This window comes from Athene noctua, chromosome 7 (assembly GCF_965140245.1).
Source record: "Athene noctua chromosome 7, bAthNoc1.hap1.1, whole genome shotgun sequence".
NCBI lineage: Eukaryota > Metazoa > Chordata > Aves > Strigiformes > Strigidae > Athene > Athene noctua.
Window position 1 is genome coordinate 24,509,550 of NC_134043.1, and position 27,081 is coordinate 24,536,630.

General features: G+C 43.9%; 1 protein-coding gene across 2 annotated transcripts in view; it reads right to left on the reverse strand.

Moving 5' to 3' along the window:
• The window catches only part of WIPF1 (WAS/WASL interacting protein family member 1), a 39,196-nt gene extending 14,789 nt beyond the window's left edge, over nucleotides 1-24,407 (reverse strand). The window contains exons 1-3 of one of the 2 annotated variants that reach the window (XM_074911471.1): nucleotides 24,311-24,407; nucleotides 20,843-20,934; nucleotides 1,968-2,056 (exon numbers count right to left, since the gene is read on the reverse strand). In XM_074911471.1, coding sequence (XP_074767572.1) covers nucleotides 1,968-2,018 — 51 coding nt within the window. In that variant the 5' untranslated portion in view covers nucleotides 2,019-2,056; nucleotides 20,843-20,934; nucleotides 24,311-24,407. Of the gene's footprint in view, nucleotides 1-1,967; nucleotides 2,057-20,842; nucleotides 20,935-24,310 lie in introns of those variants that run through there. The other variant, XM_074911470.1, reaches the window with a different exon arrangement.
• Nucleotides 24,408-27,081: the final 2,674 nt, after the last annotated feature.

A 27,081-nucleotide genomic window follows, 5' to 3' on the forward strand; every position in this document is an offset into this window, starting at 1 on the left:
ATATATACATGCGTACACACACACACACACGTATATATGGTTATTTCTTCTAGGAGATGGCAGTTCCTGAAAAGCTTTCTAACTTATCAGGTCAGTGTTATGGAAATTTCCTGAAAGGGGTGAGAGTTGCCATGGAGGGACGAAGCACAGAGTCTGTATTTTGTTTGTCGTGGAAAACGAGGGAAAGGCTCTTCAGCAGCACAGCCCAACCTATCTGTGTAACCAGCTAGGGTTTTGCTATGAAAGCATCTGAGTACTTTACAATGCCATTTCAAGAAGCCTTTTCTTTCCTGTCAGTGAGGTGACTGACCGAGGGCAAATACTGCACAAGCTCTATTGCATCTTAGGCTGACTTAAGTCAGGTCCAATGTCATCTCACCCATCATGCTGTGCCACCAGTGGATCCTGTGCTCTGATACCACAGGCTGGCTGAGGGAGCTATGCTGCCTAAGAGCTATCCTTATCAAATTTAAACAATAGGATTGATTTTTTTCCAGCTCGGGTCATATAAGTACTAGGGTAGAACAGGGTAGCAGGTGGGAGTACATGGCTGGAGGAAGACAATTCCCCTGACTTAGACAAGCTGTTGAGGAGCTGTGCCTCTCCACCCAGGATCCCTACATCAAGTCAAACCACCAGTGTGGGAGGAAGAGGAGGATGGAGAGTCAATGTGGCTAGCGACATCCGTATGGGCACTGGGAAGGAGTGGAAGTGATGGTCCCTCTTGTAGGATCAATCATCAACTGTAAACAAAATGTCAGATTGCTTTCCCCAAGTGTTATGTGTACCCTTGTCCACACCTCAATGTCTCTGGGCATCCTGCTCAATATACATACATAGAATGGTTTGGGTTGGAACAGACCTTCAAGATCACCTAGTTCCACCCCCCTGCCATGGGCAGGGACACCTTCCACTAGCCCAGGTTGCTCAAAGCCCCGTCCAATCTGGCCTTGAACACTGCCAGGGAGGGGGCAGCCACAGCTTCTCTGGGCAACCTCTGCCAGGGCCTCACCACCCTCACAGGGAAGAATTTCTTCCTTATATCTAATCTAAATCTACCCTCTTTCAGTTTGAAACTTTTACCCCTCATCCTATCACTGCACTTCCTGATAAAAGGTCCCTCCCCATCTTTTCTGTAGCCCCCTTTAAGTTCTGGAAGGCCACTATAAGGTCTACCCGGAGCCTTCTCTTCTCTTCTCTGGGCTGAACAGCCCCAACTCTCTCAGCCTGTCCTCATAAGGGATGTTCTCATCTTCATGGCCTCCTCTGGACCCGCTTGAGTAGCTCCGTGTCCTGATGTTGGGGGCCCCAGAGTTGGACACAGCACTGCAAGTGCATGAGAGCAGAGTAGAGGGGGAGAATCCCCTTCCTCGACCTGCTGGTCACACTTCTCTTGATGCAGCCCAGCACACGTGTGGCTTTCTGGGCTGCAAGTGCACATTGCTGGCCCATATTCAGTTCTCCATCCACTACTACCCCCAAGTCCTTCTCCTCAGGGCTGCTGTCAATCCACTCATCACCCAGCCTGTATTTGTGCTTGGGATTGCCCCGACCCATGTGCAGGACCTTGCACTTGGCCTTGTTGAACTTCATGAGGTTTGCACGGGCCCAACTCTCCAGCCTGTCCGGGTCCCTCTGGATGGCATCTCCCATCCCTCCAGCATGTTTGCCACACCACACAGCTTGGTGTCACTGGGAAACTTGCTGAGGGTGCACTCAGTCTCACTGTCCATGTTGCCAGCAAAGATGTTAAACAGCACTGGCCCCAACCCTGACCTGTGAGAAATGTCACTTGTCACTGCTCTCCACCTGGACATCAAGCTGTTGACCACAGCTCTCTTGAGTGTGACCATCCAGCCCATTCCTTATCCACTGAGTGGTCCATCTGTCAAACCCATGCCACTCCAATATGACAAGCAGCAGCAGAGTACAGTGTATATGGTACCTTTGCCTCCTGCAAAACTTACCAAGGCCAATGTTGGGGGTGGAGGGGGAGCTGGAGGGGGAGGCACGGGCATGGTGGAAGGCTGAGCTCTGTCTGGTCTTGCTGAGAAACCTGCACAGAAAAACACAGAAAACACACAAGTCTCAGAGATTAATAAATCTTTAATAAATACATTTATACTCAGCTAAAAAGCATCCTTGCAGCTAACAGGTTTATCTGATACATTTTCTAAATCTAAATAATCTGTAAAAAGCACTTCATGTTTCATTGTATGGAAACCAGCTACATCCTTAAACGGGGACTCCCTACAGCATCCTCACTGCCATACAAACTCATGGACATCCAGTTTCACACACATACACAACTGTGCTGTGGCAATGCACAAAAATGCTGTAATAAAATTGAACTCTGTTTAGTCCAACAATCTTGTTCCTGTGAAAGTATTTCAGGATAATCCCACAGCTATACCATCAACCCTTACTTCAAGAAGGTACCAACTCTTTAAAATCATACTCAGAAAGAGATGCTGTCTTTTTAAAGCCCTTAAATTGCTGGATGATCGCTCCTCCCTACTATTATGGGTAGAGCAGCAAAGCTCTGGAAAACACTCATGCTTCTCCCTGCTTGATCTGAAGATTCCAAGCTCCATCATGATCTCTGAATGCACCTTCCTCCTCCTCAAGAGCAGCACACATAGTCATGCTCTGTGTACTTTCCCAGAGGAGGAAGAGCATGCAGACAGCCTGGCCTCTCAGCTTCAGACTGCTGTGGAGGGAAAAGCCTGGCTGCCAAAGCTCAGCCTTCCCCGGGCTTCCCTGCCAGTGACCACGCTGCTGCTTTTTCCCACCCCAAATAGAACTTCCAACCTGGAGCAATCTTAGGAGGGTCACACCTGAGATGTAAAACTTCATTGCAGTGAAAATATTAAATGAAAAGAAAAAAAAAAAAAAGGACAGACAAGCAATAAGGAATTTTTTTCCAGTCACAAGGGCTTTTTGTGGCATTCTGGCACACTGCTCGCTGGAACTGTGACTATCAGAAGCTCTGGGGCTTTTCTAATGGTGCTATAGCATTTTAGCATGTGCTCTGCTCTTGCCCGTTCACTTGAGCCAGCTGTAGTAACAGTGATTTGCCACCATTTATACAGTGCTTGCACAAGACAGGTAAAACCAGTGGCAATAGGAATAAGGGTTATTCTCCAGACAACCCCAGGCTGACAGCTGAGGTCCCCCAGGGCAGTTATTTACAAGATTACACAGCTCTTACTTTCTGAAGTCACTTAATATTTTTTGATAAAACCAAGGCGAACTGTAATAGCACAGAATCTGCCAAATCAGCTTCATACTAGGTACAGTACCCTTTACAGTTTAAATGAGTATTAGGAAAATGTTCTGAATGGAACAAAATGGTATTTGCAGTGAGGGTTTGAGGTATGTCACCACCTACAAAGTCAGTAATGCCTCTGAGATGATCCACGGTATGTGTGTGAGAAAAAAATGGTAAGATGTACAGATTTATCTCATCAGATGCTCATGCTTCAAAAGAATTATAATACAGCTATAAACCTCCCCCCCCCAAAATTGCTGAGCTACCTTCCTCAGAAGAAACCTTTTCTGAAATAAGACTTTAATGGATTTTGTCTAAAATCTGTAGGGAGAAAAGGGTTTGGAAAGGAGTCGGACTCATCACCCCTAGCTCTGGCTTACTATCTAGAAAAAAACTTGGGAGTTCAAAGCAGCGTGAGGCACTACCACTGTCTCTAGCGTTTGCAGGTTTTCTTCTCTACTGCGGAAGCTGTTTCTCTTTCTGGTTACTGCAAAAGAGCAAGCAGAGCAGAGAGGAAGCTGGCGGACAGACTGGCTGACAAAGAGGAAACTGCATGAAGCCAAGCCTACGCTGTGCAAACACACGCGTTCTCAAAGTCCTGCAAACAGACCTGTGTGCCCTCATCAGTCCTCTGGTGTGTTACCGCACATCTCACAGCGTCTCCGGAGAAGCACCAGCTTCACATTCAGAGGATCTGCTTGAATCATTATATTCCTGTCTTCCATATTTTGAACTCTCAGTTGTTGCATAAAACTCTGCACAAAGCCCTATCCTTTCCTGATCTGCTTATCCTAAATGCAATATTTGAAATCTGAAGCCTATTAAAAGCACCAAGACTAATGTCGCTTTGTTCCTCAGCTTCCTGTTTAAAAAAAATAGTCAACAGGAAAATTACTACTTACAGCAGACCACAACCATCCTGTTTCTTAACACAGTCTTTTCACAGCTGCCGTTGTCTCTAGCGTAACCGTGCCATTAGGCTATTTCACCAAGCTTTAACTCCTTCAACTGATCAAAAAGAGAAATTCTGCTCTCTGCACTGCTTTGATAACAGGCCAAAGCAGTCTGGATAATGCGCCGTGAAGTCTCCTCGGCACTCCATGTGCCACGGGAAAGTTTCTGGAGCAGGCAGAATAAAGTTTGGTTTGATATAAGACTTTTAAATGAATTCCTTAAGGCAGCTCAGACCTGAATGCAGAGAGCCAGCTGGTTTATGAAGAGCTTTCTCTAAAAAGCAGTGTTTTTTCAAATGCCATAACTTGTCTACCTTCCTGTCAGTTAAGCATTTGCTTTCTGCATGCTTGTGTTGCTCTGTTCTACCTTTTTTTTTTCTTTTAAATGGGTTGTTTTAGATAGGCTTCTTAAGGAATTGGTGGGGATAGAGGGAAGCTGGGTAACTAACATCTGAAGTCCAAGCTCTCTAAGGGGAAGCCACTACCCATAGACATATCCAGCCTCTCCAAAACACTCCCTGCACACATTATTTGCAAAGAGGTAAGAGAGAAAGGCACTGGGTGCCCCTTCTTTCCCTATCCCATCTTGCAGAGGGATGACATCCTCTGACGTACCTTTCATTCCCAGCTGCACACTAGCTAGTACCTCTTCTGGTAGTGAAGGGCTTTCATAATGAGACAGGAGTGGAAGTTAGGTCCACAGCTGTACGCTGATGAGCCTAGCATTTAGCTACTGCTGAACAAGTCCTGTAGCCCCTAGGGCAGGTACCAGGGGAGTCTGGAAAATTATATTTTGGAATCACAGGACAAGGTTCTGTAATAGGCCAAACTCAGGCAGAACTGGCTCAAAGTTTAACCCAAGCATCCTGCAGAGTTGTTTGCTCATGATGTTCTAGAGTACACACGTCCTTTAGGAGCCATCAGAAAAGAGATCATATGGCATGACTCAGAAACCTGCATGCCCACACACAAAAGTATAATGCGCACACTTACAGAGCCAGTAAAACACCCCAGTTTGTCAAATTGTAACTTAAAACGTAAGTTATGACACTACTTCACTCCTACTTTTGCTACACTGACTCTGCTCCTGCTGCTGAGAACTTCAGAAACTTAAGCTGAAGCTTTGCAGCAAGAAATGGCACCTCTGTCTTTGAAGCTCTGACTCACCCTTGCTGTTTGGTTGTTAGATTTTGTACAATCCATTTCTTTGTCTGATTTTTTGTAAGAAAAAAAAAATGTAGCTCTCTGGATTTTTAAATTTTATCACGATAAGCCTTTAGGAGGAATAATAATGTACTGAAGATATGCAGTGACCTGGGGGCTTGCCCCCCATCACAGCGCAGTGCTCGGGCTGACCCTTGTGTTGAGCAGCACCTCTTGGGCTGCACAAGCAAAACAGCTGAATCAGCACAATGCTGAACTTGAATTCTGCAGCAGCACTGTTCATCACTAATTCGCAGGATCTGTTTTGCACAGAAATGTCCTAAAATGTTAAGTGTAACTCTGCAATTAGAGGAAAACAGATTACTACCCTACACTTAAGCAAGGGACTCAGTTCATTATTTGCTCTAGGTCAGGGGGAAAGAGCTGGATTTAAGAAACGGACATTATGTTTGATGGCTAACAGCGACACTATAAAATACCTGAAATAGTAACCGATGCGCCCAGTAATAAATTTTATCTACCAAACCTGGTGAACAACCAAGTTTCTTATAACACTTGCTGCTGCCAAGTGTTGAAAAGGAACCAATTTTGAAAGATGAAGACATGTTGGTACTTTGAAACCCAGGACACGTGTCCTTGCCTATTTTCTAGGTAGTAGTGTAAATTGTCACAGCTTTTAAGAAGCTATATGGAAACATCACATCTAGATGAGCATTGGTGGTGCAGCAGAAAGAATTACAGGAACAAACCTGCACACGTCCAGCACTGCGTCGGCCCCTGAGCCCCAAACACAAAGGTCTGTATTGTCAGCCAGAGGAAGGTTTCCACAGCTGGTGGCAGTGGCCGTCCCACGGCGAGGCAGGCGCCAGCAGCGCCATGCACACCACTGCTTTCTCCGCAGGGAGGTCCAGCCCCGGCCAGGGCTGCCACCGCTGTGAGGGGCACCCCACTGCAGCCTCGCACTTGCCCCGCTGCACCGCCCCAGCTACAACCCTGCTGCCAGGGCAGCCTCCCCGCAGACATGGGCAACCTTCCCCAGAGGCCTGGGCACAGATCTGCTGCCTTTTAAGAAAGCCACCCCAGCCCTTAGCAAATGAGATGCCCCAGTGCTGCCTGCCTAATCCCAGGTAAAGCATACAATCAGAAATGCTTAAGGAAGCCAGGCACACCCAGCAGTCACTACCAGAATTGGTATTAAAATATTATGATATGCAACGCATCACAAGAAAAAGCTAATTTTATTTAAAAGCCAAAATAGAGGAGAGAAAAAGCATATGTTGCATTCTGCAAAGAGTCCCTTGCTTCGCAAAGTAATCCATAAAGAGCAATAAGCAGAAGTGGCACTAAACTGAATTACACGAAACACAAATTCTGGGCATTTCAGATTTAATTTGGTACTTTAGAAATCATTTCAGGAGCATTAGAAATGCGAAAAAAGAAATGTGACATTTAATATGTGCAAACAACTGGACTTCAAGTGCACTGTTTGCATCTAGTCAGCCATTTTGAGCTGCCCCCTCTCAAACATATTGAGTCAGAGGCAGACAGACAGCTCGCTGTGGTTAATCATTTCCTGCATGATTAATTTCCAAGCAAAAAAAGAGGAAGGAACAAACAACTGCAAAAATAAAATAGAATTGATAGAACTTAAAGGGGACAAAACCCGAAGTTGCCAATTGAAATGCCGATTGGCCCTCTATGCAAAAAGACCTAACTTCCAAACCAGTATTGATTTGGTTCTTTCAAAATGCATTACTAACGAAGGAAGGGAAAACTTTTTAAAAAAATTCTGAATTTGAAGAAATTGGGCTAGGTTATCAAGTACTTTAGTAAGGTAGCTCTCAAAACAAGAATGGCAACTAACTGTAAACACATTACAAAGTAGCTGGAAAATCATTTAAAATCAGTTTCATACAGACTGCAGTATTTTTTCATGAGCTGTTTTTTTAACAGAGTACAGAACTATTAAACTGTTTTGATAAAAAAATGCTACTGTGATGTGATGAAATTTGTTCTAGTTCCCTTGTTCCCACTTCCCTTGGTGGACCCGAATCATTAGTAAGTCTACACATCCCACCTTCCACCACTGTGTCCTCCAAAGGCCAGAGGGGCTGTCCGCACTGAGAGAGTCGGTGGGGGTGTGCAGCAAGGTGTGAATGAGAGCTTTAGAGGATGCTGAAGACACTCCTCCCATGCAACACCATGCTGGTAAATCCCATCTGAAAAAAAAAATCAGGTAATTTTCTTCTTCCCTTTTTATTAAAGTTTCTAAATATGTAGAAACCTACAAATAAATACACAGATAGACGGTTTGAAGCTGCTAAAGAATTCAACAAGGGCACCAAACCAAACGTACAGCATGAGGCTACCTGAATATACTGAAAAGAAATTCCCCTACAGGGTGAAGAAAGAATATTTAGGAGACTCTGGTCTCAGTCACTCACACACAGAGGAGTGAAAAGCCTGACAGGCACTAAAGTAACCCAATACAAGTTCTAAGTGAAACACAGGGGGGCTGCTGCATAACCACCCTATACTCAGCAGGAGAGCCTGGATTTTCCTCCTCCTAACTGGGGTAAACCTTTCAAAGCTGAGGAGCTCCAGAGGAAGGAAATGGCACTTAAACATTGCTCTCAGTATTTCTGCATCCTTTAACATCAGTGACTGGTCTTTTAAGGATGGTTTCTGGCTGAAACAACACTCCTTTTGGAGCAGGCGTTACAAGACTTTGTGGCCTGAGAAAGGACATTGCAAGGGTGTAAGAATGAAAATTGCCCTATCCTGTCTGGAGGAAGCTGTGGTAGCAAAAGGAGGCACTAACATTTCACCTTTAAAACCACTTGCAGAGAACTGGACAGCCAAAAGAGAGACAACAGAGGAGAAGTTACTTTGGATGCATGAGACCCAGGGAAATTCTGGGGAGCTGCCGCTGCCAGAGAGAGGAAGGCAACTGTATTTGGGACTTTTTGCATTTCAGAGAAGCTCTCCACAGTACCTGAAATGAGTGGTATGAGTATGACTTTCCACCCAGACTGAAAAATACCACCCCTACGCAAAATGCCAGGGCAGAGAAAGTGGCTGGTACCAGTGATGCTGGAGAGCTCTTGCCCAGACCCCGAGTCAGAGCTTCTTTTCTCTTTCCACAAATGGCCTTCAGAGAGGTGATAGATGATAAGCTTCAATCACAGGTACGTGCGTAAAGCAGATGAGGTCTATGTAGTCCCGAAGTAGACCAACCTGAATGACACACAGGAGCTGGCAATAACAGCAAGATCTGTCACGGGGAAGTGCACCTTTACAAACTTGACAGTGACTGACTTGGGGGATGCAATGCCATCCTGCTGCAGTCATGGGCCAAAAAGGAGAGAAAAGCAAGAGCCTGGAGATCGCTGGGCATGATTACATGGGACAGTTCTTGGGGAAGAAACACATGTCAAGGCAGTATCACACTGAGCATTTTTTCAGCCCTACTTAGGCTGCAGATAGATGATAGATTTTTTGTCTTTAGACATATCCTTTTCAATAAACTACAGAGTACCAATCTTTTACCTCTTACAACAGCAGCAGAGCTATGTGAAAGGTGCAGGTGCTGTGGGGTAGTGAGGAGGCATAAGATAAATAACCACAATAGCAAACAAAGCTCAAGACTAGTTAGAAAAAAAATGAGAGGATGCCATGAGGTGCTTTCACCTCTCTGTGCATGTTAGCCCAGGCACCTGCACCCTGCCAACCCTACAGCATCTCCATCTTCCTCCACCCCTCATGGTCACCTCCCCATCACCGAGCCACCCAGCCAAGTGCAGTGACCCTGCAGGCAGCACTGGTTGCAGCCACACTGGGCAATTCCCCAGAGTCTTAAAGCCCCCTAAACTCTTTCCATCCACTTCTTACCATCACAGGAAAAGAGTAACAAATGAGGTTACTGTGGGGTGTCAGTGACAACTGAACTATCAGATCATTGAGCCAGCACACAACTGCAGGGTGCCAAGAGCTGTAACAGCCAGATGCATTCATGGTCCCCGGCAAGTTGCATCCAGCAAACCTCATCTGTCAAAGGCAAGCAGGAGTTATATGGCAAAAATCCAGCAGTGCTGCATCCATGGAAAATTACAGCTAAGAAATAGGCCACTATGGTGTCAGAATGCTGTTTTAATCCAAGTATTTTAAAAAGCCTTTTTCTTTTCAGTGACATATTTTTCAAGATATGCAAAGGATCACAGGCAATAGATAGCTTCAAAGGACTGCGCCCAATCACCAATATAGCCACTATTTGGAAGAAGCAGCAAAGCTTTTGGTCAGTTTACGTGTTTGGATGTTGACTTGAGAAAAGTTGATAATGTAAGAGCAAAGATACTACAGCAGAAAGTATGACTCACTGAAAACAGAAATTGCTTCCATCCAGTCCATGCTCCTATAATTTCTTTCAGCGATCCACAGAAATATTCCTCTGAGCATTGGCTCACGTCGCCCACAACAGGGACCCTGCCCTGGGGAGTGGGACCCCAGCCCTATGAATGACGCCTGGAGCAAAGCTCCCGCAACTGGACACTGCAGGATGGAGTCTCACTGGTGTTTTAAAATAAGCATGTCTGTGTCATTCCTCAGCAGGAGGTCTGGGCCAAACTCAGCAGAGAAATCTACAATTACCGGGCTGTATCCCAGCCCTTGGTACAGGAGGACACAACTTGAGACACTGCAATCTCCTGCAGCTCCCTCCCCACTCCTGCCTCGCAGCCAAAAACTGCTAAAGGCCCTTTCCCCAACCCCTCCACAAAGAAAAGCCCTACAGCAGCTTCACTCTCTCCCCCAGGCAGAAGCGATGGTTAAGGACTGAGCTGTTTGTGCTTGAGCTCTTACTTCAGCTGTCCAGAGCACAGCTGCCTGCTGTATTCAGTCACCTACCATCCAAGGCAGCCTTTAGTCAACCCAAGCATTTGAAACAATGCGCCAGGCTGTGTTATCCTAGGCACGCTGCCCAACACAGCCAACAAGGGATTCACCCTGGCTGGAGGCACCCTCAGTGTGCAGCCCTAAAGAAAGGGACCCTTTTGTTATGGTGCTCTTGAGAGGCTGTAGGGACAAACTCTCCACATAGGGACAACATACCTGGGGCAACAAGGACCTGATGTCCATCTCTATCTTATTTCCTCGCCTGTCCCTCCTTGTGAACATCTTGTTCACAAAATACGGCTCCTAATACATAGCCCAAGAGCTTCTCTCTGATGGGGCTGCTTTTTCCAGTGTTGTCTCTCATTACTGCAGAGGTGATCGCTCAGTGTCATGTGGCTGTTCAGCAGAATGTGCTTCGCTGCACAGCTTTCCCCCCTGAACTAGAGCTGTCTTAAGCTCTAGGAGCTGTTGGTAGGGTGAAGAGACTAGTTCAGGAGTTAAGGATTTCTGAGTATGGCCCCCAGCTTACTCAGTTCTAAATTAGAAAAAAGTGCATTGCATTAAGTTGGAAAAAGTCCTGAAGAGCAGGACTCTTCCCACCAGCTTCTCCTCACCACTAGGACAGGGCCATTCGTGGCCTGTCGGTGGCAGGCAGCCTGTACAGAGGCAGGCGGAGGGCAGGAAGGGATGTTTCCCACACCCCACACCTGGTGACCCAGAGGTGGAAAGGCACAGGCTGGCCCTTGGAGCCGCTAGCTTGTCACCATAGGGAAATAACTTTTGTTTACATTAGTGTGCTCGCCTTTTGCCTTTCCACCTACTGCTCCATGGGCTTTTTTTTGAGGATGTTACGAGTCTGACCGCTTGTTTCCCTTCTGTAGCATGAAAGCAATTCTGCCGTTTAAAAAAAATTGACAGAAGTCTGCAAGATATTTTTTTTCTCCTTTCTCCATGGTTTTATGGCATAACAGGCCAAAAAGTATCAGGAATTATTCTGAATGGTTTTTTTGGACACTGGAGCTGTTGCAACTTTCAGCCAGCATGGAAAAAAGTCATAGGAACCAAGTGTGGTGAGCAAGCCCTGGGATTTTGCTGGACTTCTGCCGACCATGGTTGCCTACCAGCGTGCTGTGGGTCCCCTCCACAGCGGCAGTTATAAGGAGAGGGGCTTCTCTTCGCTGCAAATCCTGGGGCTGGGCTGAAAAGAGCCTGTTCAGAGCCACAGGTTACATCCCGGGAGCTCTAGGACATCCCACACCACATCCTCTCCATGACCAGGGCGCTATTTAATATTATTAATAGTATAAATAACACTGTGACCTGCATAATGCTATTGCTGAAACTGTCTTCATTCACCTTTCTCTTCTGACCAACAGAACAACATGGAGCTGCAGTCAAAAGCATTTTACTATAATGAAGGCATACAGAAAAGGGTCAAGGATCTCACACACTGTCAGATTATTTTACTGCTCAGTAAGCATAGGTTTAGAATTCCATTGGCTTCAGCATTCAAATAGACTTTTTTAAAATAAAGTGTTTTCTTCATCACAATCAACTAACTCTTACTAAACCCACAGTGAACTGTGACTGGTCTACTAAAGCCAGCATCTATAAAATAATATTAAAATAGCGACTACCTCTAAAGGGGAAATCTGAGGCATATAAGGGCCAGACATATGGAATGAATTTAAAACACCATTCTTCAATCCTTCTCTCTTGTAAATATTGCAATATTCCTGTAAGAATGTTGAAAAACTACAGTGCACAGAGATTAGTTCAGATTTCACATCAAAAGCCCAAACAAAAAGTTAAGCAGCCTGGGTAGTCAAGAGAGAAAGAGCAACTACACAAACAAGAGTGCATTAGAGTTTTTACAGCCCAGGTGTCAACATGAATTAGAGAGTAACTTGAATACCTGTCACTAGAGGAGCAATCAAAGACTGATCTGTCCGGAGTGTGGGAAAAACCAAAATAAAACCCAGGGCCAGATCTGCATAATGTAAGGCAGCCTGCTCCGCTAAAGAAAGTTCAGAAAAACGAATACCACCTCAGAGCCAGGTTACTGTCAATAAAAGCCTCAGTTCAGTGCGGCAAGGCCCATAAATCAGTTTTGTAAGAAACAGGCAACCAGGTCTGGTAGAGATTGTAATTTAAAAAAAAATAAATTCATTCTGAAAGTTAATTTTGGATTATTTGAGGCTGCAAAGTGCTGAGACTCCAAACCTCCACTAAAATGGGTGGAGATGGGAGAGTCTGATTTTACTCTCATTAGAGTTCATGGAAAGGCTCAGGCCAGTTTTCAGAGGGGACTGGATGAGACCCATTGTGCCTTATAACTTTGCTGAAAGTGTTTGAATTATTTAGGATGATCAGACTTAAAGATTAAGAAGACCACATCCCACAAAGTCCCTTGATGTTCTCTGCTGTGCAGGGATTTGCACTGTAGCTTGGGGTTAGTCATTAAACCAGATCATTTGTGAGGCACTGAATCATACTTGCACATAAGTAATGAATTTGAGGAGTGTCATAGTCAGTAATCAAGGTTGGCATGGCTCCCACAACACTGTCTTTTGGATGCAGAAGGCTGGTGGAATAACAACCACAGCCGCAGTCTGGACAGAGAGATGCCATCGCCTGTGTTCAGCACGGCTGGCATCTTGCTTCACGACCCTGGGGAGAGCAACTGGCAAGATACACTATCATCTGTCTCAAAGGACCACGACCTTTTGAAAAACTCCCCATAACTTTCCCTCTGTGCCCTGCTCACAGACCACAAACTGAATTGAAGCTCATATCTGACCTTACAAACTGACTAGATACTAAATGAGGACAGAATATGAAGACATATTCTGCGTATGACTTGTATGGCCTGCATTTGCAAACATTCTCTGACCTCCGAAGCAAAAAGCTATAAAATAGAATTTGATCTGCCATTTAAATGCTTATTTCAATAACATGGCCAGGGAAAGTTAAGTTCTTTGTAGACTCTGCTGGGCTGTTACAAAACAATTACTTTTTTATAATTCACATGTCCAAAGGAATTAATGCAAGTTTGCAAATAAAGCAACGAAAAATTTTCAGTTTACTGAGGCATAAATGAATATACACAAAACTTAAGAGCTTTTAGTATTTAATATAATCAGCATTTTACATAGATCTGCCTCTGAGAATAGCTACAAAACTCTCCCTTACATAATTTATGTAATAACTAGCTTACAGCAAGTAAAAATGAAAATCACTTTGAAAGCCTGAAAACCCTGAACTATGTGAAACTGGGCAGCTTACACCGGGTACCTGCACATGCAAAAGTGTCCATTTGCACAAGCAATCAAAGCAACTCGCAGCATCCGTTCCTGCTTGCTTGGAAGAGGTTTGGCCTTTGAGGTTTGGCCTGCTGAGTAGTTCATACTGCGCTTCAGAAAGCTTTCAGATGGGCTGCTATGGTTTCAGTAATTATTTTTAAAGGTTCTCAGCAATATAAAAACAAATCTGCAGAGAAGACTTTAGAATCAGGATGGAAATAATAAAGGGGAGGGAAAAGAGGAGGCAAAAAGTAATATGAAACAAACAGAGGGTCTCCTTCAGCAAACAACCCCTCCCCAACCTCCAGGACATCAATCAGCCTTTCTCCATGTTGGAGTCAACCTTAGCTTATCCCAGACTACTCAGATACTGTGGCCAAAAGGTGATCGTTTCAAAAGAGTCTACAAAACTTCAGAAACTTCACTCAAAGTATTATGAAAAATCCCCAAGCCCAAAGTGAATTAAGGATAAGAGATTAATTTTAACCTTAAATATCCTACTGTACATATTTTGGTTTGACAGGGATTCATTTAAAGACAACAAAGAAAACCAACAGTGTTACTGAAAACACATTATTTCATGGGTGAATTTACACGATCACCTAATATCCTGGCAGTACTGGCAAATGATGCCTTGTTCTAATCTACATAAAAAACAAGTCCAAAATACTATGTTCCTGAGTGAACAGATTTGCTGGCTTGGAATCCAGCAAGAAACTCTGCAACTTCAGAGAAATAGATAGATGTAGCAATACTTCATTGGTATTAAAAATTGCCCAATAAGACAACTCAAAAACTGTATTTAGATGGCTTGTACAAATCTAACAGATCAGATAACCATTAAGTAAACTAGACTGAAGGTTGCCATTATCTCTAAATTATTTGGTTCTTTAGTTTAGTTTGGTTGCTATAGTTTCACTCCAGACATACAAAGTCTTATACCAGAAAAAGATAATGGTTCTAAAGTAGTAATGTGAATCTGTATGATAAAAGATGAAGGCTGCCAGCTGAAGCTCTAGGGGCTAAAGCAGACTACCAGCAGGGAAGACAGAGTTGTCTTTTCCTCCTGTGATACTGAACCACCAACTCCACCACATGCCTTATTCTGAGCTGGCGAGCACCTCCCCACCTCCAAGACAAATTATTGGATGAAACAAACTGCTACCAAATGGAAATATGTATAGAAACCCTGCAGAAGATCTCCTGCTCTAGACTCACTTCTTGGGAAGAGCAGCTCCAGAGTAAATTAGTGGTTTGGCATCTGCCCTGCAGAATGTCACCTCCAAGCCAGGGGCCAACAGGAGGGATGGGTGCAAGAGCAAAGGCAAGAGGGTGCTTGGAGACACCTTCCCTCTGTGGCCAGCATGGAGATGAGCTCTAAATCACCCCTGTGAATTGAAACCATGTGAGAGAGGTGGAACTGGTGGACTGGTGTTTAAAGAGATCCACAGGCAAGGAGCCTGATTGATGTACTAGTGGCTATCTGAGGGCTGAAGTGGTGGAAGGTCAGACCTGAAATTCTTCTTCCTCTGGATTTAGTTCAGCTCTTCGCAAAGTAGTAAAAATCTAATTCACAGCGCATTGCATACCTCACCATGCGTAATGGGAGAGACCTTAGCCTTCAGCATCTGAGTTTGCCTGTATGCAAGTCACCCGCGGTACTCAGGCACTGCTTCTATCACCAACAATTTCCGTTTGGTCCAATCTGGAAAAAATCCTGAGTAATACAAGGATGAATTTTTCTGTTAAGTATTTCCAATGCTGCCTTTTGGCAAGAAAAAAATGTCAAAAGTCACTTGGAAAAGAAAGGTACAGCTAAGTGATGTTTCAATTAATTCATAAAAAAGCTGCCAAAATGCAAAGAGTAAAATCCAGGCAATACTCATATTCTTCATATTTATACCATTATAAGCTAAGCAGAGATAAGAGTATTGACCAATCACAGTTACACTTTCTTTCATGTACTAGAGCTACAACAAAAATTCAACTCAAAAAAGCTTTGTAAAGCCATTTTTACATACATCTTGGAATTTTGTCTACTTTTGCAGCAGGACTTGATACTTATGAAATATTGGTATTTATGAAATACAGGTGAGAACATTGAAACCCGGGGTCCAGATTTTACATCTGGCATTTTAACTGAAGACTCAGCCTTGATACCGGCATTATGAAATTTGCACATATGCATCGGAGTTCCCAGTACACATCTGCAGCAGAGGATGCCAGTTTAAACACCTACAGTAAGGGCACACAGTTTAGCTGTCCATACTAATAATCTAAGGTTTTCACTGTCCAGTTGAAAGCCCTATAAGTAAAGATAGCTTCGGAAGATTTAATTTATGAAATACGCTTCTCTACTTGTTTTGACAATTATCTAATAGATGGTAAGGCACAAGTTCTATTTTGCATCAGTCTGTGGTTCTTTTAAACTCAAAGCAATTCTGTTGTTACATGAAAGACTAACTCAGTCGAGGAATTTAGATTCCCTGTTCTACCTGGGGAGGCACTCAAATTTCTGTATGTTGTTCTACTACAGGACTTAATATGTGTTTTTTGGGAAAAAAAAATAGAGAAGTGGGAAACTAATTTTATGTCCTGTCAAAGTCTGAGACGTGAAGAGATTTCTGTCTTAATCAGTAATTAAAAAACCCCGAACATTTATTCTTAGAAACACAAATTTCAGCAGAGCCTACATTTGCTTTAAGTATTTTAAATTTCTTTTAAAAGATAATTTTTAATTTTTCTAATTTCTGAAATTTAAATTGTGCTGAATTCACACCTTTTATCTCAGGGGGAAAAATAGTTTTGATAAATCGATGGTTTTAATCAGAAAAGCTTTTCAATAAAAACATCCTGAAAAACTATAACTGAGATCATTAACTTTGATATCCAAACAGAAAATTTCAAACTTAGGTATCTAAATCCTATTGCTAGAAGCTTGTGTTTTCACAGCTTTGCTAGTGTATTGACATGGCACTGCTGACACTGCACAGGGCTCCCTTACTCACTCCTGACTGCCTTGATCATCCCCCCGGTCCCGGGAGGGCCTCAGGCGAGCTGGTGCCACTACAGCGAAGACTGGGAGGACACAGATGCCGACAAGCAAGGGGGCCCAAAGTTCTGTAGCGGGAACTAGTTTAAAGCATGGCACAAATCAACCCAAAAGCAACCAAGGACAACAAAGTGAAAACGCCCTTCTGCTTTCCTCCATGTCTCCGATTACAGAGGTTTTTGCTCCAATTTACTTCTCTTTGGAAATAACTTTTTACAGCTGCACATGGCAAGTACTTAGCTAGCGAGCAAAGAAGAGAAGCTGGAAAGAATGATTATTAATGGATTCTGCCAAAAAAATAGGCAGGGCAAAGTCTTCGGCGGCTTAGCAAAAGAACTAGTCAACCTTCCCCTACACAGAGGAGGCATGTCCTGCGTTGCCTTCCTGAGAAGGAAAACCAGTGCAGCCACATCGCCTACTGCAGCAACTTGGGCTGGACCCCAAGGAAACATGCAGCACACCCTACTTTCTAATTCTGCAGCTGGTTGAGTCCACGCATATTAAAAGAGAGTTTGCCCAAGGCATAAAACAATTCCATTCAGCTATCTTCATTTTAAATATCTGTATCTCCAAGTGTTTTCCATGTGCTTCCGTGCAGCAAGTGTAGTCAAAGGCAATGTGTCATGGGGGTGCCTGCTCTGGAGGAACAGGTTTACCAGGGGACTCAGGGGACTGTAGTGACATCACCCATGAGGTCACATCTAGCTGACTGTGTAGGTCATACTCAAGCAGACATGATAGGCAGGTGAATACGCCAAGAGGGACAAATCCACATCTTGTCTGAGCTTGGCAGGAGCTGCAAGCCATTGCTTGAGGACAGACAAGGTGTCCCAGATAGCTGCTCCAGGGCCGGCAGCGGCTCCCGGTTCCCAACAGGTTTCTGGAAGCAGTACCCAGCCAGCACTGCACCTTCACGTCAGTTGGCAGCTCTGAGATAGCCTGCTCCACAGGCTGTGCAGGAGGTCACTGGGAGTCCAGGGAGCAGCTGGTACTGGAGGATGTCTCCATGCAAGACAGCAGGTCTAGCTGAGCTCCTGCTGGTATTCCAAATGCAACTTTTTGCATAAAAAGTAGTAGTTTGGTGCTGTTTAATCTAAAAAAAATAAGTATGTATGGCATACCACTGCCATTAAAAAAAAAACATACCCACAAAACCAAAAGCAGCCACATACCATCATTCAATGTTTGTATTTCCTCTTTAGAACGTTCATCAGCAAGTCCTCTTACTCCACAGGACTGTTCACATTTGCCCTTACTAATGTCAATCTACCAAAAGCTCAGAGGAGAAAACAAATCAGTTGCTGCAGACTGGAGTGCTCAGTGCAGGTGCCCTGAAACAGCAGGTATTGGAGGGTGGCAGCCAATTTCCCCTTCAATTTCTTTGTAATGAGCGGTTGTCACAGTTGTTAAACCCTAGCTAAAGTTAGCATCACATCTGCTGAATCCTGTAAATATGGCTGAAACCCTGATCAAACTGGCTGAACTGTTTGGCGAGCTTGCATGAGCAAAACTAAACTGGATTTATTTTAAGTAAGTTTGAAGACTAAGTTTAGCATGTGGCAGACTAAATTAGGGCTCCTAACATCTCTGCTTTCAAAACTACAGTTGATAATTGAATGGAGAATTAAGAACCATTTCAAGCTTTCAGATAAAAAGAAAATTTTTTTCTGGACTCAGAAAGCTGTTGTATCTGGATCAAACCCACAGCTGAAAGGAAGATTTGCATTGGTTTTATCAGGTCAAAAACCATTACTCTTCTCATGAAGTCTACTTTTTCTCTTAAACTGCTGTCTTGATGGCTGGCAGTTCTCAAACACATGACTGTGCAAGGATCATTATTTTTTTCTGTACCCGCCAAGGCCCCGGTAAGCAGGCTGGCTGACAGAGGGCTGGGATACAGGTGGTGCCAGCACACAGAGAAAAAGCCCCAGTTCTGCACAGAAGGGGTACGGCTGCACCAGGGCTGCTGTGTGAACAAAGCCTGAACTCTACAGTCAAATGCTACTTCAGGCCAACCCTGATCCATCAAAACTTGCTATCAAGGAATGCTGTTCAATGCAGACCAAACTGGTTTTGCATGGTCAGGGTGAATTTCAAGTTTGCCATTAGTACCAGAGTTTTGAGATCCATGATAAAAATGAGTAGTTTTTGTCTTTCTACAACTGTTCATCTAAGAAAGCAGCACAGACCACCTCTTCAGGACTCTCTTTTATGCAGGGAGCAGACTTGGTCCTTACCTTGCCAGCTGCTGTTGATAACAACTCAATACTTTCCCACAGTGCATAGTATAATGCACTCATTTTATTTCTTGACTCCCAAATTAGAAGAGCAAAATCTCCTCAGGAAACTCAGGAGCGGCATGTCACCTTCCCTCCCTGAAAAGTGGAGTGAGGGATATACTGTACCATACATATGGAAGTGTTTATTACCTTTAAAGTAACTATTCAGCTTTCATCAATAACCAGAAAAATGTAAAGTCACTGTCAACAGGGAGACTGAAATCCAGAACGATAGACAGCAGGGCTGGAAGAGGGCATCTGTCCTTCCCCTGAGTCACTAACAATTACATCATCACTGGCAGGTATTTCTCTTCTCTCCCTAAAAATCTCCCGTGATGGAAATTCTGCACTATCCCTCAAGTTACCTACTTTGTTAGCCTTACAGCTAACAAAGCTTTCCCCGGTACCTAATCTAAACTTCCTTTGCTGTGATTTCATTTGCTGTTTCTCATCCTATTAACAACTGATGTGCAGAATAATTTATTCCTTTTCACGGCTATCTAAAACTGTTTACATGCCTCTTTGATCTTTTCTTCTTTAGGCTAACCAATCATATTTTCTCCAGTCTTTCCTCACGAGCTGTATTTGGTCTGTCTCTCATCATTACTGCTGTAGGACGTACATAATCCCGTATCATATATGAAATGGGTGAGGGTGACAATTCATTATTTTTATCTCAGTATTGCATTGTATGTTCTTTTGCAGCATCCAGTATACTAATTTGAAATAAAATATAAATGTCAATTTAAAAATACTCATATTTTTCCTATCTGCCTGTTTCCCTCCTTCAAACAGGTTATCCTTTCTAACCCACAGTGTCCAAACAGGTATGTTTGGCTACTGATCACAGAGTAGTACCATGTTTTTTGGTCCTCTAATGTGAAACAACTCTCCAAATATTAGGCTTTGCATCAATCCTTATCCTGGCAGCAGTCCATCATGCTCAGTATGAGTTATGGAGCCATTTGTCTGTTCTTAGGACTAATTCTTCCCTCTCACATCTCCCAAGCCCAACACCCAGATTTCTCCAGGCTGTGGTTCCCAAAGCAAGCACACTGCTGAAACTACACCAGAGCATCCCACATGGAACTGCAATAGCCCCTATCAAGAAGCAGCCCAGAATGGTTTTGTGTTCATGTCTACAGAGAACCAAGATCCCAAGCACCTCTGAGACTCTCCCAGCATCAGTTTCTAGCTGGCCCACTAATCACAAAGAAGCCACTGTCAAGGCTTACAACACAGTGCATTTGAGATAAGAAATAATATTTGATCTGCTGAACTGCACCAGCTCCAGGTCAGCATGCTGCAGCCTATCTACAGCACATGCTTTCTGCTTGTACCTTTGCTGCAACGAGAAAAAAAGTAAAAAGTAAACTCACCATTATATTTTTCTTTTTGATTCATTAAGTGTCTCAGTGGACTTTTTCATACTATTTCTGTTCATTTAGCACCAAACTGAACATTGCAGCCTTCACTGTGCAGTTCTAAGTCAGGACGACTACTAATTCACCGTGCCTGGCCAAATCGTATCTTAGGTCTCCTGGCCTAGTTGTGAAATCTTAAGTACCTCCACTGTTAGCCCTGTGCTACTGGAATGAAAAAAAAAACAAACAACCCACTGCAAGTGTTAAAAGCTTGTGGATTTGGCAGAAAATCTGATGTAACCAAAGGCACCTAAATCTGACATTAGGAAAGGTGTGCCACATCAGAGCATGTCAGTAAACTGGTATTGCCATTAATCCTGCCCTAGAGAAGAATGACTCCTATATTGTCACATGGCAAATCAAGATGTGAGACGGCTCTATGCCTCCTGACTGTTACAGGCCAGGGATGACACATGCTGGAGACATGTTTCCCTGTGCTGCTGCTCACACAGTAAACTCCTTCCCACTCCCATCCCTCTCCCTGTGCAAACCCTGTGGGCTCTGTACCTTGTCACCAGAATAGAGGGCCTGGCAAATTCAGTCCAGAATACACTTGCTGAAGTTAATTAGATTGCAATAATTTCCCAGGAGGCACATTCCTGCAAGGAAGAAAGAAAAAAAAGAACCATTAATTGTGAAACTGAAACGCTGGCGACCACAGAGCCTGAGTACGTATCTATTATGCATTTCCTTGCGTAAGGAGAAATTCCGCATGAGAAACTGGCAGCATGTGAAGAGGAGCCCACCTCCATCTAAAGAGGAATCAGAACAGAAAACCACACTGACAGTGCTCTTCATATCAGTCCCTGAGACCAAAGGGCCCAATCTGTTCTCAAATTTAAGATCATTCTCTCACCTTCAGCATAGCATAGTAGAAGCCAATATAAGTGGTGGAATTAAAGCAGAAAAGCCTAAAAACATATGTAGATGGATGTGGTGGTAAGGCTGAATGGAGTTATCCACTGCTACAGTTGCTCCTCTTACAAGAGCCACGGTTCACAGGCCAGCATTGTAGTAAGGAGGTTTCTGTAGTTTAGTCTAGAGAAATCCATGCAAAAGCTGAAACAAATCAACTGAACAAAAGTCAAACCGACCTCCTTCAACCTCTAGATGCTTTTAACAGCTAATTACAGAAATGATTTGCAGAACTTGCATTGAAGTGGGGGGGAGGGAAGGAAGGGGGAGGGAACGGACAGCAATATGTGATAAAGACATGCTGCAAATAATGTCACAGCAAAAGATAGCCTTGTCCTTCTGATGTATTTAATATTGAAACAACAAAATATATTTAACAATCCAGTCAATTTAAAACAAAATATAAGAACAGTAGCCATTCAGCACTGTATGGATTTATTTTGACTTAAGAGATCAAAGTCTCAAGACTCCAATCCCTCTGGTATGAAACCTTTGCATACACTATGTGTTGAAATGAAACCCACAAGGGGATCCTGCTATAAACTCTCTGAAGATGGCCTTAGCAGTTCAGGTTTGCGTTAGTTGGTGTTGCACATCTTAACTCCTGTTTTTTCCTTTGCAGAGAGGAGGACAACCCTGTGCCAGGGATCCAAGTGCACAGTGGACACAAAGTGAACAGAGCAATGCAGCTGAACGGCTTTTCAGGAGAAAAACTGACCAGTCATTAAAGTGTCATTCTGAGCAGTTTATTCTGTTTGATTGCAGAATTAAGGATAAAGTTGCTTTCATTTAACTTTTAAGCTCTCTCTCAAACTTAGAAACTTTGACACTAATACTTCCCCAGGGAAATAAATCAAAATAAATATTTTTGAGTTACAGAAGAATTAATTTTCCTTCCATAGATACTATGAATATGTGCAAACACATACACACAGTCTCTCTTCCTTCTAAAGTTCTGTAAAAGAGGAGGGTTTTTTTCTGAGCATAGAATTTGTTCCCATCTGGTTCCATTTTTCACTATTTTCTTTTTTTGGTTTCCTTCTCTCTCAATCCAACCCATATTTATTTCCTTTTGTTTAGTCTGTACTCTTTATTCCCTTTCCTCTTTTTGCAGATTTCCTTTTTAATTTGTTAGGGAAAGAATTCCCTGGTTTTCATAATGTAAGCTGGTAGAACGGGCCCATTCAGAAATTCCCCCTCTCCTCTACCCTCTCCCGCTCTTTCCCTCCTCTTTCAGTCCTGGTTGCCTGTGCTCACTCCTGGCTGCTGAGTAAAAATGTTAGGCTTTATTTATTTAGGAAAGCGTATCAGTTTATTTTTGAATTCAATTGCAAATACCTGGTGCAAACCACTGCATGGAGGCTTAAATATATTATTTACAAGCCATTATACTTATCTTAAAACAACTCCTAATCTATCTGAGATGAGCCACTATAAAACAGGATTAGGCTGAAATGAAAATGTCTGCAGTGGGATTCTACTAAATTGGTTTTAAATCACATTCTTAGTTAAACAGGGTTGAGTTTCACAGTGCTCTGGTGAAGGCTATAAACTCTAATAAAGGAGAAAGGCTGATTTTGGGCAGAACTTTGACTCTTTGCAAAACTTGCTGGTTTTACAGAAGCAGAGGAGCCTAGCTAAGGCCAGAACCTTCTGCATGTAATACTCCAAAGCTCAAAATGTGAAAGCAAGCTCTGCAAGGCTGCAGAGATAGAGAGCCACAAAGCTATTAATTGCCCAGAAACAGGGCCCTGTTATTTCCAGATTGCTGAGACCCCGCAGCAGAGCCAGACCCAGAATCTTCCCAGGCAGGAGGAGGTGAAGACTTCCCTGCTCGTGCAGTCTGCTCCTTCTTGAGCTGCTGCATTTATTTTATGTAGGTATTTTTATGCTGAGATTGGGATGAATGCACCAGGTGGTATGGGGAGGGTAAAAAAAGTAAAAAACTTAGACTTTCTACAGAATCAGGAAACTAGTTTTAAAAATATTTAGGAAGAAGTAGGGACAGTTTTAGGAATACTTGCCTGACACTCAAATCTCTGATTTTAATGTCTACCATGTCCCTCGTAGAGCATCTGTCACCCCCAACAGCTGCACTTTGTGCTGGATCACGGCAACTACCACTGTGCCAGCCCCTCTGCCTTGCACGACCGCCGTGACCTTGCCTGGTGAGCACAGGAGTCTCTGCCCAGAGTGAGCACCTCGGCCTTCCGCTGTCACTACCTGAGCAGGCTGCACAGCCCTCGCTTCCTCTCCCTTCCCCCCATTCTCCCAGCATCACATGCACCCCATGCTTTAGTTCAGATTCTGTGCAGCACTACTACTATAGTCTACATTTTATCATCCTGAAGTTTATTTCCTTTGTAACTTTCACTCCGACTTTGCATTCAAAATTTTTAATCAGTCACAATTGCTTAGTAACATTTAAAAGTAACGAATGTATTTTTGCGCAGGAATACAACGTGCATCCCATTAAACAGCCTCTCTCTGAGAGCTCTCAAGTTTATCAGCACCAAACTAGTGCCATTTCATTCCTGACACGGTGCATTTCTCCAGCACAAGAAAAGGATGGAATTCCTCAACAGAAATCACCAGGAATGAATGAAAACTTTAACAAGAGACTACACCAGTAAAATCAAACAGAACAGCTATGTACACGGTACAGCCAAAGCCCAGTGAAGTTTTCACTACAGTCAATAGCTTTAACCTGTGCTTCAAAAAGCACTTTGTGGTATTTATTAACAACGAACACTTCTATTAAAAATCCAGATCTTTTGCTTGTTATATGAAAGTCTTAACAAGCTGACACTTCTAACGTGACTGAGTTTCACACTGCTGTTGTACTGCAAGGCAGGCTCCAAGCTTCTCACAAACCAAGCTAACTCACAGATGAGCTTCCTATTTCTGCCCCGTACAGTCCTGCTCTGAAAGCCCTCGTTGCTCACTACCTACTAACACAAGTGCCACATGGACCACTTCTTACCCACCCCCACCAAAAATCTGTGAAAATATGTACACAGAACCCCTGTAGGACAGTTAAATAGACTTTTAAAAACTAACCTGTGCTATTTGAATCCGTTGGAAGTCACCCGATTCTGAACTTCCCCAGCAGCTTCAATCTCGTTTCCTGTAGAGTGGCATGTGACACCGCACTTCCTCACCGCACCTTGCTAGGCTCACTTTGCTTGCTCTTAAAAACCAGATGAAGAAACTAACTGCCCCTTACAGCATGTTTGAGAGTTTTCTGCTCTCATGTTGAACCACTGACATTTCTGCACGGCCTCTATTGCCTTCTGAATCACTCCATGATTCAATGGACCTTTTTGTACTTTTCCTTGTATTAATACCAAATGCTGAATGTGATTCTGTCACAGTATGCTCAGTTCCCCCTTCTTCTTTTGAAGAAGAAACAAATGCAATAGTGGAGAATGTAATTATGCTTCAGGCATGGGAAACTACAGTTCAAGGATATTTATCAAATTTTCAGAACGGTAATGAATTGATATATTCGAATAGATGCGGTTATTGGCAACTTTCAGAAATATTTTTCATCTCAATGACTAACAGCTTTCACAGGAGTTTGATTTCTTTGAAAAATAGTTTGACTTCTGAAGAGTAGAGGTTCTTTTATCAGCTATAGCAGTATGCATCTACATATTGTCATCTAGTAATGGAACAAACAGGCCTGAACACGTCACAAAAGAAAGGACAGTGAAGTCCTGGATTAGAAGAGTATGTTTACAGAAATAGACAAGAGGTGGTGCTTTAGCAGAAGTTTTTTTTAAAGACACATGAATTTTGGAAAGGCAGTCTAATCCTAAATGGTGCCAACACCAGAAATGCTGACACAGCCTGTAGATAAAGTTTGAAGACTACCATGTCAGAGGAGAGGCAGAATGGTTTTATCTGGGTCAGCAAGGAGATACTGCTCTGCTGGAAGATTATGTTTGTGGAGCATGTTAAGCACTCTTCATTGAGGCTAAGAGAGGGAGCAGAGTTCAATTAAATGTCCCTTTATTTAGTGATAGCTGAAATAACAGGCAATGCCTGGGGCCCTGACCAGCCTGGCAAGAACTGAGTGGAGGTGAATGGGTTACACAGCCAGAGGGGTTCCCTTGGACACTGACTGTAAACATCTATGCTGGGGCACTGGTTGGATTTAGCTGCACCTAAGTGTGGGTGTGAAGAACCTGAAGGCAGGAAGAGAGTGAACAAGCAGACAGCAATGCTCCACATTTGGGATGCAAAGCTTTCAGCAGCGATGCTGGTTTACAGCTGTCCTCCCACTGTGCCCCATGGCTGTCTCAGGTGTGCTGGCACAGTGGTTTCACAGCATGTGCCATGGGCCACACTGAGGAACTGATCTAAGTGTTCAAGAGCTGATTAGGTTTTTCTGTTTTTCTCACTCTCAGGCAGCAGGGGACAACTGCTAGCATGAAGCTGGCACCGCAGCTACCCAGGCTGTAACACAAACCCACTGTTTACAGTGAGAGGCCCAGAGCAAACCAATGGGAGCTGCTTCTTTGCCCACTGGTTGATGCGTTCTATGCAATGCCTACATCAGTTAAGAGGTTCCCACTAAAAAAATGTCATCTTCTAAATTAAACTGTGCTAGATGAAGACATCAGTGCTGTGATCAGCCTCCCAGTGACCACCAGCCATGGATTACCTCCCCATCTGCTACCTTGAGGCTTTCTTCCTACCACCACTCACTAGTTTACTACTATCAAAAGAGTCAATTTAGCTCTAATAATTTTTATCAGTGGGTTAAAGTAATCTGACTGATCCCACTGGAAATTGTCAATTGTTTCAAGGATCCCCCCTACTCACAGTGATGCAAGGAGTAGCGACCTCTGGCAAAGAGGCAGTGGCAAACAACAGGATTTCACAGAGCAGCAGCTAAGTGTTGAACAAATCACAGCCATCTAATAAGAGATGTATATATTTTACATGTAAACATACGGAGGATACCCACACAAAAGGAAATACTTGAGTGGCTGAAAAGGCTACTCCACAAAATGGATGCTTTTGCATCAGACTCTGTCTGGGCACATACACGCCTACTTGTGCATGCATGTCTGAGCTCCTGCAGTTGCCGCAGGAGTGCATGTGCAAACACATGTCTGCAGATGCACCTGCTCTGCCCTCATTTCAAGTTTTGGGCCGAATGGCCAAGGTATTATTTACACTGGAAGACACTTGAGAGCACTTCGAGACACATGCAGCTTAAGCCTTTTCCCCTCAGTAAGCATGCAGAGATGCGATACGCTGGACCCCGAGCTTCAGAGGCACTGAGGGGAAGTTGAAGAGTTCAGGAAGTGGCCATGTTTGCTCTCAGCACACTGCCTCTTTGTCCTCCCCCCAGCTGCTCACCCAGGGGCTTTCAGACAGCCCAAATCCATCACAACAGACAGCCTATTTCTCTCCATTTTAAGAAGGGACTACGTTTACAAAGTCACTTTTAATGTGTCAACTGCCGTGTGAGGATCTAGCCGCCTATACTGGACTGTGCCAGAGCTAGTGGGGCAAATGTACGTTTATATCCCCCCAGATACTCAGGGTTGTTCAAGACGGGAGGAATTTGTTCACCCAGCAGGTAATTCGCAGCAGTCTCCCAGCCGCTTTTAAGCTACGCCCAAGGAAAACAGTCTCCCAGGGTGTTGCTTCAGCCAAGTTCAGAGTGCAGTGGCACCTCGGCGTGCTCTTCAGCAGGGCCATGGAGAAGGCGCTGCAGGGACAGCAAGGGCAGCTGTTTGACACTGGGGGGGACTCACCGTGTCCACAGTGCTCTCATGCAGCAGGGTTTGCCGAGCCACCACGGACAGCAGAGG